General features: G+C 38.6%; 1 protein-coding gene across 1 annotated transcript; it reads left to right on the plus strand.

Moving 5' to 3' along the window:
• Positions 1–5,081: 5,081 nt before the first annotated feature.
• On the plus strand, positions 5,082–10,312 carry LOC138867927 (uncharacterized). Its single transcript, XM_070145080.1, has 2 exons — positions 5,082–5,240; positions 8,328–10,312. Exon 2 carries the CDS (start codon positions 9,221–9,223, stop codon positions 10,310–10,312), a length of 1,092 nt encoding a protein of 363 aa, XP_070001181.1. The 5' UTR covers positions 5,082–5,240; positions 8,328–9,220.
• Positions 10,313–14,609: the final 4,297 nt, after the last annotated feature.

Here is a 14,609-nt window from a genome sequence, read left to right on the forward strand (position 1 = left end):
TATCGTCTCTTGGGCTACCAAACATTAATAAATGGCTTTGACCGCAAAACTTATACTATTAACATATATTTTAGTATCAAATAATTAATTGACAGTCTTTAGACCTGGGCAGATTGGGCACTTCCCAGCAAACCCCTCTCCCGGTTCACGCTTGCTCACTCACCCCGCGAAAGGCCGAGACAAGCTTCACTTTACCCAAGGCTATGGGGATATTCCCTTAGCCTTGACTATGCGCCTTTATTTGTAGTTTCAGCGGCTAGTCGCGCACATTGTTTTTTCATTACTGAAGACGCAGTACTCATAAGTTTAATTGTTTTATAATTATACTTAATTTTCCTGATAATGCGTTATACATGTCTGTCTCCCTATCTGTCTATAAATCTATCCATCTTGACGATGTATAATAAAACCTCATTATTGTTGGTATTAAACTGAATGATGATAAAAGCATACCATCACAAATGGATAAAAACACTAATAAACTCTTGGGTATTTTTTATTTATTTATTTATAAATCTGTTTGACTACATTTACATATAAATGACGACCAGTCTAATTATCAAAATTGGGCGGCGACAAAAGCATACTATCACGAGAGAATATTTCTTTCTCTCCTAGGCCGGTAGGTTTGAAAGCTTCGACAGAAATTGTTACTTGGAGTTAGGGAGACTCGACAACTTTCAACAGGATGCGATGTTGATAACGATGAAGAGGAGGATTCATGCAGCAGTATGTACATTCAAGCGTGGGTGTGTATCATGTTTATTATGCTTCTCTAAAGTCGGGAGATTTGAAAACTTTTACATAAAATGTTACTTGTTTTTAAAAAGATTCTTTTACTGGATGCGTTTTCATGATGTACAGTGTGTGTGTGTGATGACATCTTTCTATCGTTGTGAAATCACCCTATGTAGTTTATCCAACAGAAGGACTTATGACCTAACAGATTATGAGCATAGCATTAGGAATGATTTCACCGAGTATCTATAAATATTAGCATTCTGATTTCATACCTCATTACTTTTGATGTAGAATAATAACATTTATTACGAACACAATCTTACAGAGACATTGTACCAATTAAAGCTTTCTAATTCCTGTGTTTCTTGAAGAGCCTTTTTAGTGTGGAAACACAATGAGCATTTTGCGTCGAAGCATTGCTAGCATATTAAATGCTTGTTTGATTGATATTTGTCAACGCAAGAGTTAGGGGGCGTGGAGGTGGTGGTGCATAAAAGGGGTCTTGCTTGAGGAGTATATCGGTTAGGTAAAGGTGTGACCCCTGAGAGTGACCCATGCCCCGAGTGCCGAGGGCGAGGAGGGTGACCTCCCGTCTCTGACTGCTCTGCTAGGTCTTGGTCTGCCTCCGGTGCTTTCTACCTCCTCTGCCTGATGAGACGTCCTTATATCCATCGACTCCTTGTCCTGGTGGCGAAGGTGTCTGGTACCATATTCTTGGGTGTCCATTCTTCCAGGCATGACGAAGGGCTTGGTCGCCGGAAGAGAAAGTCTTGGGCTGGGCAAATAAGGTACGAAGCCAGGAAGTAAGGGAGCTGCAATGCCTAGATGTGAACCCCAACCCATCCAGTTCTGCATATTGTTGACAATATTCATTAACGATTTATTTGTGGGTTCATTAGCTGGAAATTTTGTATTGTTAAAGAACTCACTACTGTATATACTATAGTGAATATTGCCAGCAATGAAATTAATTATATATATCAATATTAGTACCATACGCATATTAGTTTCCTTTTTTGCCACATTCAACAGAGTAATATGTACGTAACTGACTTACTCCACAAAGCGGTACTTCGAAGAAGCTAATACGTTGATTGCGTCCATTATTCATCTATCATTTTTTACTAGAACATAATGCATATATTATCTTATCCTTGTCTTTGACTCATTAATGTTTCCACGAGAAAGTGTAACGTTGTTATATAAGCCTCATCAAATCCTTTCAGTCTGTTCTTATAAACTTTACTAACCATCGGAGCGACTGCATATGGTAAAGGACTGTAATATACGTCTTTCATGGTCCAATTCACTTACAAGATATTCGTATTTATTAACATGAATAAACTCCAGCTTGTTCGTCTATGGTTTTGGGATAGGGTTCAACTTTTTCATAAAGGTCTAACTTTGACATGCCGTAGAACCCGATATGTCCACTATATTCCAAGTATTCACAGAATTGTTATTAAAGTCTGTAATCTTCAAATTGTCCATTTTAGAATTAGATTTCTTGCCGACGTTTCTGCTGATAACACATTTATTTTCAACAATTACGAGACAGCTTTGTTTATGTTTACAAACTTCAACACAAAAGGAATTTTTCATGATTAATACAAAAAATGCATTGACATCGTACCCAGTCCAGTGATAATTCATTTTTTGTTATTGGATTTCTGCATGCGAATCGGTACCGCTATTTTCGTTTCTTTTTTTATATTTTTCGTTAATATTATTAGTAATGCCACCAGTATTGTTAGTACCATCAAAATCATTACCATTATCAGTGCATAATTAGTATTATAATTGTCGCTGTCATTATCACTGATGGTTCTTATTTCGTCATCATCATTGATTACAGTATTCGTATTAATATGATTACCATAATCATATGATGTTTCATCGTGAATACCTTTCGCCAGGGCTTCGTCAGCTGCCACGAGAGGGGTTTTTTTCCCCGAGTCTCAGACCCGTGCGGATCGTCTGTTTCCTTAACTACACCAACAGATTATTCTGAAACTCGTTATTTGGATAAAATTATCATTGAACTTTTCTTCAGTGCGTTCAACAATACTTAAAGTAGGTTTTTTTATTATTGTATTAGTAAAAATATTTTTATGGAAAGAATAACATTTCTACATTTCTCCAGACATCCTATTCGAATTTTATTGTACATAAGTTCGTGTACGTCCTGCATGTGGGTTATCATCAAGATGAATATTTGTCCTTCTATAATCGTCATAGTATTTGTATAAGGTACGCACTCTCACACATACAAACATGAACATTTATTTAGATATGTACGTGTAAATGTTGAGTGTTATAACATTGCAAATTCGATTTGTTCATATACATTTTTTTTAATACCACGACGAAATCGTCTGTGATATCATCTTTGGTAAAGAATACATTTTTTCTTTGTTTTACATACAAGACAATCGTTTCATCGGGAATTCATTCTACACTCCTTTCAGTGATACCTGCATTAAATTATCTCTCTCCACCCACTGTATACTTGAATTATATTTAGCCAAAAGTTCTGTATCAATTGTTCTGGGTGTTTATCATCGCCGCAATGGACGATGTTAGTAGAAGAAATATTCTCTAAAAGCAAAGGATAATTTTCAGAACAATGGGGAAATTTTACAAAATCCTGATGATATCGATAATTGAGAAAACTTATCACAAACTTCTTGAAGATCCGCTGGCGTGACCAACGCCATTCCACCCACCGGATCTTGAATCTCAGTACAATTCTCTCCAACCTCCACTGGCCGAACACTGGCCATTGACACATTTCTCGTAATGACACGAATCTTATTATCCATCCACCGAATCTTGATTGACAATAGATCCATCAGAAGAACCTCATGGCCACTGGTGGTGGTGGTTCTGCTGTTGCTGCTGCTGATGATGATGATGATTGATGATGATGATGATAAGAATGACGAATTGGGTTTTTCCTCTTGAGACTTTTGTACATTCTGAAGCATAAGCTTCGGTATTTTGGTTCTTCCTGATTCTACCTCATTTAATTTTCTTTTCATTTTTTAACCTTTTTTATTTAACCTTTATTTAATGTTTGTTATGCCAAAATTAATATCGAGGATATGGAATGCCTAGTATATCAAAGCATGTAACTGCAAGAAGCAGTTGGCAGTTATTTTCGTTCCCTCGCACCGTTCCCTCTCAAAGCATCCTCTGTTTTGATATATATATATATATATATATATATATATATATATATATATATATATATATATATATATATATATATACATACCCTTTCCCTGCACGAATATTGTCTCCCCCCCCCCCCCACGCTGGGCGACAATTCACGAGTTCGGGCCTACGTGAACATGGAATGAAAATGACTTACACTCTCACTATGAACTTATCCGGCAAAAATATATGAACATGAAACACACCGCTTGTTAAGACAATGGCTGTTAAGCGTGATAATTTTAAACAATCAAATGAATCATATTATATATACATATACTAACATCAGAAAAGTTTCCGTTCTAAATTTACTAATAAAGATTGGGTCAAAGGATATTGTTCTCCATAGATATTTAGCGATAATCTTTTCTCTCGGGTAAAAAATTTAATTCATGCTCATGCAGTTGCCACACAGTTAAGACTATCGTGTTATTTGGCAAAATTATAGACTGAAACAAGAGAATGACAAAGAATACTGTAGTGGTAAATGTAAAACATTATTTCACTATTAATATAAATGCATTAATTTCATTTATCATATTATCAAGGCATATATGCAACGAGAAGGTTCGAATTTATTCGAGAGAGGGCCTCAGTTTTTATAGCTAGGTGTGTTAGGTGCTACATGGTCCACTTCATTGACTTAGACTGTCAGTTTACGTACATTAATTATTTCCACGACTATCCAAAGAGGGAGATTAAGAAAAAATGGAAATGAGGAAATATGAAAGGGAGAGAGAGGGGGGTGGAGAGAAAGAGTTACGTGTGAAAAGTGGGGAGAGAGAATGGAGTGTGGGGAGATCTGAATTGCTAAAATGGAGTGGATAGAGAGAAGTAGAGATAGGACTAGAGACGGAGAGGAGAGAGAGAGTGGAAAAAGAGAGGGGAGAGAGAATAGTGAATCGAATAAGAGAGTCGAGTGGAGAGAGCATGGAGACTGGAAAAGGAGATGGAGATAGAGAGAGTGGAAGGTGGAGACTAGATTGAGAGAGTAGAGTGGAGAATGCGTGGAGAGTGTAAAGGAATCAAGGATTCCTTGTCTGATATTATATATATAGAATTTAGATCAAGAATTTATTTGATTTAATGTATTAACATGAGAATGATTATTTAATTTCATTTAGTTTGTAACGTTGGTTACAGTGACGTTAGAGTTGTACGAACGCCCTACAAAAACGCATTGTTGTGAATCCGCGGAGCCCCTCTAGAGAGCCACGTGAGACGTCTTGTGCTGCGTACTTTTAAGTTATTCTTGTTTTATGAAGATTTGGGCAAGCCACACTGTAAGTCAACTATTTTTACTGTTAATAATGTATTGTTCAGATGTTAGAGCATATGTTAATAACAAAGTTGTGTCTTTTACGTGATATATAACTTGAAATTATGTGATATAAGTAAGTGCCATTCCTATTGTACTCTTATATTTTTACCAAGCTTTATTTCAGTTATTTACCAAAGAATAATGTTTTGTTTCCTTTTCATTCAATGAAAGTATCTAGTCTTTAGTTATTGATCTTTTATAAAGTGCCTTAATTAACTCAGGAAATGTCATAAGATAGTATAAGCAATAAGAAGTCATTTGTTTGTTTAATGTTTATATATATGCTAGTCTTGCAGTATTTTTATAATTGGTAATTTTCTATATTACGTCCGCATGACCGATATCGACGATTTTGGTATCGTTGGATTCCTCTCACTCTATACAATGCAAATAGATAGGTTTTATTGCGCGCTAACCCCCCGTTAGCGACAAACTTGGTCCCGCAATATAGAAAATTACCCGGTAATTGTTGAAGACCGCGACGCACCTTCGCAGAGACTAAGTCGAAAAAAAATGATGTTTTTCTGCATGAAATCCTATGATTTCATCGATTTTCGGCGTTGTTTCTTTTGCGAATGAATCGTTCAGGAGATCGAGTACCATTTCTCCATCGACGATCTTGATTTGATAGTCCCGTTAGCAGGGGAGGGCATGAAGTATATCAGGGAAATTATGGGGTAAAACAAGCTTAAATAAGAAGAATAACGATCAAAAATGCGTAAAACTAGCACAAAAAGCGCTTAAAATCGGCCAATGAAACTCTACGGATGTAACCGCCATCTTTGAAAGTTTACGGACTGACGCGAAATAAATAAAAAACTCTACGGGAACCCAACCCACATTTCGGCAAAAAATCTACGGGAATTCACACGTTCCAAACCCCAAAAACGTATTGACCAATAAACCAACCAACCTAATATATCAATATAAATTGCCGTGACTAGGCGTGCCCTTCGGGCACTGCCCGAGGGGAGGGTTGATGGGGGGCAAGCCCCCCAACACCCCCCAGGACACATTCTCTCCACCACGGTATGTACGGCAAGACAGAGCTGCATTCACATCGTAAAATAATAAACCAAATACCTTTATATCCGGAAACGTGAAACTTTCGTTTCTTTGTACTGTTGGGATTGCTTCGATTTTAATCACCTTTTTCGTCCTTTGGAGCTCTTGATGAGCTCAGATATAAAACTGGGATGGTTACTGAAGTCGAATTATTCTTCGATGCCACTGTAAAGGTCTTTAAAAAGAACCCAGAATCAACACAACACTGGAAACTCAACATTTCTCACCGGCTTTCAATCTCGAAATGGGCGGGTTGGTGAGCTGTCAACCTGTGGCTGGCGCAAGAAAGTGTGAAACACTCGATGCGCAGGATTCGATTTGAGGGTATAGATAAATATAAAAATAGGCAATTGAAGTATAATAACATTACTAAAAGACTTTAAAGGTATAAATGCGTACCAGCAGACACAGATAATTTGCCAAATATCGTTTTGACAAGCGCGTAATGATACACGGACTAGTTCGCGAACGCAAAAATGCGTTCGTGGGTCAGTGTCGTGTTTTTCCTAGCAAGGTAAACAAGCTCATCGACTTTGAATTTGAAAGGCGGCCGCGCGTTATATTTTCGTCATTTAGCGGTGACTATAAGGCCGGTGCATCTTAAACTATACGCTATCCCCTTCTATTTTTCCCGCTCTATAAGATGGCGGTGTCCATTTTCCTCTATCTACGCGCGTCGCAGTCTTCAACCTCTACCAATTACCCTAATAATTTAACCTCACAGTGAAAATAACCATAGTTATTCACATGACTTTCCATTGCAGGGGGCTGCGCCCCCTGCGACCCCCCCTGGGGGGGGCTGCCGCCCCCCAACCCCCGCCGAGGAAACAAAACCACCACGTATTCACGGCAGGATAGAGCGCACACGAACTAGATGCGGAGCCGATAACCTACAATAACCTAGGATTTTTAAGGTACTAACCTGATTTATTAATGCTGCTAATTACTAGGGAGGGTGCTCCTTTGCCGCAAAATGTGAAGGAGGCAGGGTGCGTCCGGCAGGAGGTCCTAGGCCGGAGGATACAGCGACGCTGCAGCACACAGGAAGTGATGCAACCTCACATTCAGGTGCTGGCTGCCCGCACCTGCCGCAATCTTTCTCACGACGAAGGAGGCCGTGGCGGAAGCACATATCTAGCATTTTTTCTTGGCTAATGGCAATCTCGGAGTACGAGCACCCTCCACACTCGGCCATCGCGGCGACTATGACCGACTTCTGAATGCGACGGTTATTTCGGTTAGGAATACGAATGTCGTTATTCCAGAGGAAGGGAAACTCGACTTTGAGGCCATCGGTGTAACATCGAAAAAGGCGCAAAACCCGCCGACGAGGGCGGGCCACCGTGTTTATCCTGATTATACTACAATCGTCTCTATATACAATGCTGATTATAATAGTTAATATGCTGATTCAGTGAGAATCTTACGAGGTAATACGCCCCCTGCTCCGACATCGACGATGATTGTGTAACGCTCTAGCCTGCCGTGAATACGTGGTGGAGGTTTTGTTTCCTCGGCGGGGGTTGGGGGGCGGCAGCCCCCCCAGGGGGGGGTCGCAGGGGGCGCAGCCCCCTGCAATGGAAAGTTATGTGAATAACCATGGTTATTATGGAAAGTTATGTGAATAACCATGGTTATTTTCACTGTGCGTTATATTATTAGTGCTATTTAACCCGCATTTTCCCTGGAACCTTTCATGCCCTCCCCTGCTATCGGGACCAAGTTTGTCGCTAACGGGGGGTTAGCGCGCAATAATAACTATATATTTGCAATGTGGAGAGTGAGAGGAATCCAACGATACAAAAATCGTCGATATCGGTCATGCGGACGTAATATAGAAAATTACCTTATAATTTTCTATTGATTTGTTCATAGTATTTCTATCTCATATTGTATTAATATTATTTGATATTTGTATGATTCATTTACTTTATTTGTGTACAACTTTTTATTTCCAAAACTGTGAAGATTTATTTTCTTACAGCTTTTCACCTCACAATCACGTGAACGTTCACGCGTACGTGTATGTTGTCATCTTGCAAGTTGGATACACTGCTCATACCTACCAGCTTGTGAACATGACAATAAAGGTTTAACTGACTGCTAGTGTTTTACTGGAGGCAGTACAGTGAAAAGAGTTGCTAGCCCTTCTTCTAAGGCTACAGTGAAAAGAGTTGCTAGCCCTTCTTCTAAGGCTACAGTGAAAAGAGTTGCTAGCCCTTCTTCTAAGGCTACAGTGAAAAGAGTTGCTAGCCCTTCTTCTAAGGCTACAGCGAAAAGAGTTGCTAGCCCTTCTTCTAAATCTACAGTGCAAAGAGTAGCTAGCCATCTTCCAAGCCTATTGTGAAAATAGTTGCCAGCCATCTTCTATGCCCAGAGTGAGAAGAGTGAGATATCTAACAAGCTGAGTGAAAAGAGTCAGCCTTCTGTTGAGTGAAGAGTTATAAAACTATCAACAAAGGAAAGTCTCTCTCAGCATCTTGCCGAATAACTTCAGGAGAATTGTTCAGCATGTCGACTACAAGCAACACAGACGTTCACATTAAAATGGAAGCGGAGGAGGATCCACAGCAGGAACCCCACCCACAGTTAGACCCAGATGAAACAAGACCGTCTGGAGCAAGAATAAGGACCCTTACAGAAAAAGGAGAAGAACTGTACATTTCCACAACAACCAAATATTTGGATCAGCTCTCTCAAGTGCAGTGTACAGTTGAAGACCTAATGTTAAGGTATTACAAAGGCGGTGCAGCCGCAGAAAGTGATAGTGAAAATAAGAAAGCTCTTGAAAAGAACTTAGATTCTTATTCAAGGTGTGTAAATCAGTTTTTAGAGTATTTGAGTTGAACAAATACGGAAGAAAGCAGGAAAGATTATATGAAGTACAAAGCAAAAAGTGATGTGATCATACGTGATATAAAGAAAGAGTTAGAATATCTTGATAAAAGATATGGAGTTGAAGAAGTTAAGTCTGAGTGCTCGGAGAAATTAAGTGCTAAATCAGTTGCAGAAAGTGTCTCAGCTATGTTGTTAGGTAAAAGAATACAAGCTGAAGCCACAAAGGTTAAGCTTGAAAGTGCATTGAAAGAGGCAGAAATAAAGAAAAGAAAAGCAAAGTTACAGTGTGAGGAGGCAGAAATTGAAGCAGAATTAGAATTATGTGTGTATCGTCGCAATGCTCAGTTGGCTGAAGTTGAGTACAGAGTAGTGTGTGAAGAAAGTAGTGATAAGTTGTCATCTATTTCAGGTAGAATACCTGGTGTACAGTTACAACAGAAAGTTCTTTCACAAGAACTCCTGCAGCAAGAGGCAGCAGATTCTTTAAGTCGTGTCAAGCAGTACGTGGAAGATCAGAATAAGGTACCAGAATTTGATCTCAACCCTTCTTTGGAACAAGCTATGCCTGTCATACAACCTCTTCGTAGTCAGCCCAGTGATGCCAAGGCTAATCCTGTGAGTAACAGTTGTTGTGGAGAATTGTCGCGTTTCCTTTTGAAGAAGGAACTTTCCCTGGCACGTTTCAGTCCATTTGATGATCGTCCTGAGTCTTATGTGCCTTGGAAAACTACTTTTCAGCAGACCATTCAAGATCAGCATGTTACGTCTTTGGAAGAAGTTGACCTTTTACTCCGGTGGCTGGGCCCTGAATCGTCCAAATTTGCACAGAGTATAAGGACTTCCAATATACATGATCCAAGTAAGTGCATCAAGTTGATATGGAAAAGGCTTGAAGATAGATATGGCAGTCCTGAGATTATTGAAGCATCTATCAAGAAGAAACTAGAAAAGTTTCCTAAGGTTACGTTCAGAGATCCCAAGAAACTGTATGATCTGCATGATTTTCTTTGCGAAGTACAGTCGCTTAAAGAAAATCCACTTTACGAGAAACTGTTTGGACACTTTGACACATCTGCAGGAATAAACCCTGTGATAAGCAAGTTACCTCCTTCAGTACAAGGAAAATGGTGAGACAAAGCATCCAACTACAAGAAAACACAAGGTGTGTTATTCCCACCCTTTTCTTATTTTGTAGACTTCATTTCTGACGTTGCACAAATCCATAATGATCCAGGATTTAATTTTGAGCCAGAAGTAAAATCTCATATAAACAAGACTTCAAAGCTAGATAAATTTAAAGTAACTACAAAGAAGACTGTAGTGCCTGATGAAGAAGCCCTTAAATGTATAATACATGGGACCAACCATTCTCTACATGAATGTAAAAGCTTTAAGTCAAAGTCTTTAGAAGAACGCAAGAAACTTCTGAAAGAAAATAGAATATGTTTTAAGTGTTGTATCTCGAAGAACCACTTAAGTAGAGATTGTCCAGAGGACATAACCTGTAAAGACTGTGGAAGTAAATACCATTGCACTGCCATGCATTTGAAGAAATTTCAGTCTGTTCCTGAGACAAGTACTAAGGCTCATGGCAGGGAGAAGCCGGAGCAGAGTGTTGTTAAAGAGTCAGTACGTGAACAAGCTTTAGATGTGACCAACAAGAGTACTGGTGTATGTGAGGAATTTCCTGGAAAGTCTTGTGCTAAAATTTTGCCAGTTTACGTTTTTCATGTGAGTAACCCGAGGAAGCGTATGAAGTCATATGTTATATTAGATGATCAGAGTAACAAATCTTTAGCTAAAGGAGAGCTTTTAGATTTCTTTGATGTTCGCTCTGTGGCAGAGGAATACATCATAACTAGTTGCTCTGGCAGTTCAGTTATGACAGGAAGGAAAGCTGGTGAACTATGCATACAAGCTGTTGATGGTAGTCTACAGATGAGCCTTCCTACAGTCATCGAATGTGATGAACTTCCTAATAATAGGACTGAGATTCCAACTCCCAACATTGCACGACTTCATCCACACCTCAAAGACATTGGTTCAGAAATTTCACCTCTTGATGATCAGGCTCAGATTCAATTATTGATTGGTAGAGATCTACCCGAAGCTCACCATGTACTAGATCAAGTAACAGGTCCACCAGGTACACCCTTTGCCCAGAAGATGAAGTTAGGCTGGGTAATTGTAGGTGAAGTCTGCCTGGGGAAGCATCACGCAACAAAGAATGTGAATGTAAGGAAAATATATGTAAATCCTGATGGTCGTCCATCAGTCTTGAAGCCTTGTCCAAGTTGTATATGTGTACAAGAAGACACAGGATATCACAGCGGTTTTACACCATGGAAGGAAAATGATATTGGTTCTACAGTGTTTCACCGAACCAAAAATGATGACGAACCTGGAAAATCCACAGAAGACAAAATGTTCTTGAAGTTAATGGAGAAAGAATTTGTCAAAGAACCAGCAGGTAACTGGAGTGCACCTTTACCTTTTAAGCCCTTAAAGAAAAGGTTGCCGAACAATAAATCCATGGCTGTGAGACGTGCCAATAGCCTAGCCAAGAGTCTTCAGTTTAATTCTGTTAAGAGAGAACATTTCCTAGACTTTATGAAAAAGCTTTTGGAAAGAGGTCATGCTGAAATAACACCACCTTTGAAAGAAAATGAAGAATGTTGGTATCTTCCAGTGTTTGGACTGTATCATCCAAAGAAACCTAGTTGTATCAGGTGTGTTTTTGACTCTGCTGCTAAGTTTAGAGGTACATCATTGAATGATGTGTCGATGACAGGTCCTGACCTAAATAATTCCCTGTTGGGTGTACTTCTACGTGTTCAAAAGAATAGAGTGAACCGTATTCACAGGTCAACTAAGCCAGAGCAATGGAATTATGTTCCTACATCTGTGAATCCAGCTGATCGAGCAACTCGCTCTATGGTGAATGATTTCTCGTGTAATGACATATGGCTGAAAGGACCTGAAACATTCCTGAGTAGGCGTCATGATCTTGCTCAAGAAACTCCACAGCTAGTTCAACCAGAAGATGATAAGGAAGTAAGGCCAGATGCTCTGGTAAAGGCAGCTAAAACCTGTGTGATTGACAATTTATCAATTGGGTGTCACAGATTTGAAAGGTTCTCTGAGTGGTATCGCCTAGTAAATACTGTTGCTTTATTGCAGAGATGTGCATGTGCCAAATCATTTAAAGGTAGAGCTGATAGAAGTGTAGAGTCTTTCAGAAAAGCTGAAATATTTGTGATCAAAGCAGTTCAAAAGGAAACTTACAAAGAAGAAATTAGACTTCTTGAAGCAAAAATGCATCTTCCAAAATCTAGCTTGATTATGGCTCTCAACCCGTACTTAGATGAAGATGGTGTGTGAAGGGTTGGCGGAAGATTGCAACAATCAAGTCTTGGAAGTTACCAGAAACATCCAATCATTTTGCCTGGTAAAAGTCATATTTCTACACTTATAGTATGTCCCTATCACCAAAGTGTTCGACAACAAGGATGTCATCTTACAGAAGGAGCTGTTAGATCTGGTGGATATTGGATTACAGGTGTGAAACGGTTGATCTCATCAATATTACACTCCTGTGTCCAGTGTAGAAAGTTACGAGGTAAAGAAGTCCAGTTGATGAGTGATCTACCAGCAGATTGCTTAGAACATACTCCACCCTTTACCAATGTTGGAGTTGATGCTTTTGGACCTTGGACTATAATGACATGCAGAACTCGTGGTGGATCAGCAAATTCTAAACGGTGGGCTATTTTGTTCACTTGTCTTACAACAAGAGCAATACACATTGAGTTGGTAGAAGAAATGTCCTCTTCAGCTTTTATTAATGCACTTAAAAGATTTGAAGCTCTCAGAGGTAAAGTTAAACTGTATAGATCTGACCGAGGAACCAACTTTGTTGGTGCAACTGATAGCCTCAAGATAGATGTAGTAAATGTGGAAGAAAAGAAGATAGTAAACCATCTGTACCAAACAGGCACTAAATGGATCTTTAACGCTCCCCATTCATCGCACATGGGAGGTGTATGGGAACGCCTCATTCGAATCTGCCGGAAGATCTTAGAGTCACTGCTAGCTGAAACTCTGATGCATGAAGTGTTATCAACCTTCATGGCAGAAGTATGTGCCATAGTGAACAATCGACCAATAGTAAACGTATCAACTGATCCAGAAAGCCCTTTCATATTGTCACCTGCCACCATTCTTACTCAGAAAGTTGGAATAGACCATGTAGAAGATTCAGTAGGAGAAATTGATACAAAAGACCTTTTGAAAACAGAATGGAAACGTGTTTCTGCCCTCTCAGAAATATTTTGGAATCGTTGGAAGAAAGAATATCTGCACACACTCCAAGAACGTAGAAAATGGTGTTGTGCAAAACCAAGTCTCACTGAAGGTGATGTTGTGTTATTGAAAGACAGAAGTGTTTGTCATACACAATGGCCATATGTAATTGTTATAAGAGCTATCCAAAGTGAAGATGGCAAAGTAAGGAAAGTGGAGTTAAAGGTTATGAGAGATGGAAAGCCAGTTGTGTACACAAGACCAATTTCAGAGTTAATTCTTTTGGTTTCTGGTGCTAAGTAGCTACTTTTTATTTGAACAAGTCACATTTCAGTTCCTATTTGTCATTTAATCAGTATTAGAGTAGTGATATCAAATTTGTTGATATCAGGCAGGGAGTGTAAAGGAATCAAGGATTCCTTGTCTGATATTATATATATAGAATTTAGATCAAGAATATATTTGATTTAATGTATTAACATCAGAATGATTATTTAATTTCATTTAGTTTGTAACGTTGGCTACAGTGACGTTAGAGTTGTACGAATGCCCTACAAAAACGCATTGTTGTGAATCCGCGGAGCCCCTCTAGAGAGCCATGTGAGACGTCTTGTGCTGCGTACTTTTAAATTATTCTTGTTTTATGAAGATTTGGGCTAGCCACACTGTAAGTCAACTATTTATACTGTTAATAATGTATTGTTCAGATGTTAGAGCATATGTTAATAACAAAGTTGTGTCTTTTACGTGATATATAACTTGAAATTATGTGATATAAGTAAGTGCCATTCTTATTGTACTCTTATATTTTTACCAAGCTTTATTTCAGTTATTTACCAAAGAATAATGTTTTGTTTCCTTTTCATTCAATGAAAGTATCTAGTCTTTAGTTATTGATCTTTTATAAAGTGCCTTAATTAACTCAGGAAATGTCATAAGATAGTATAAGGAATAAGAAGTCATTTGTTTGTTTAATGTTTATATATATGCTAGTCTTGCAGTATTTTTATAATTTTCTATTGATTTGTTCTTAATTTTTCTATCTCATATTGTATTAATATTATTTGATATTTGTATGATTCATTTACTTTATTTGTGTACAACTTTTTATTCCCAAAACTGTGAA

The sequence above is a fragment of the Penaeus vannamei genome, chromosome 33 (genome assembly GCF_042767895.1).
Source record: "Penaeus vannamei isolate JL-2024 chromosome 33, ASM4276789v1, whole genome shotgun sequence".
Lineage (NCBI taxonomy): Eukaryota > Metazoa > Arthropoda > Malacostraca > Decapoda > Penaeidae > Penaeus > Penaeus vannamei.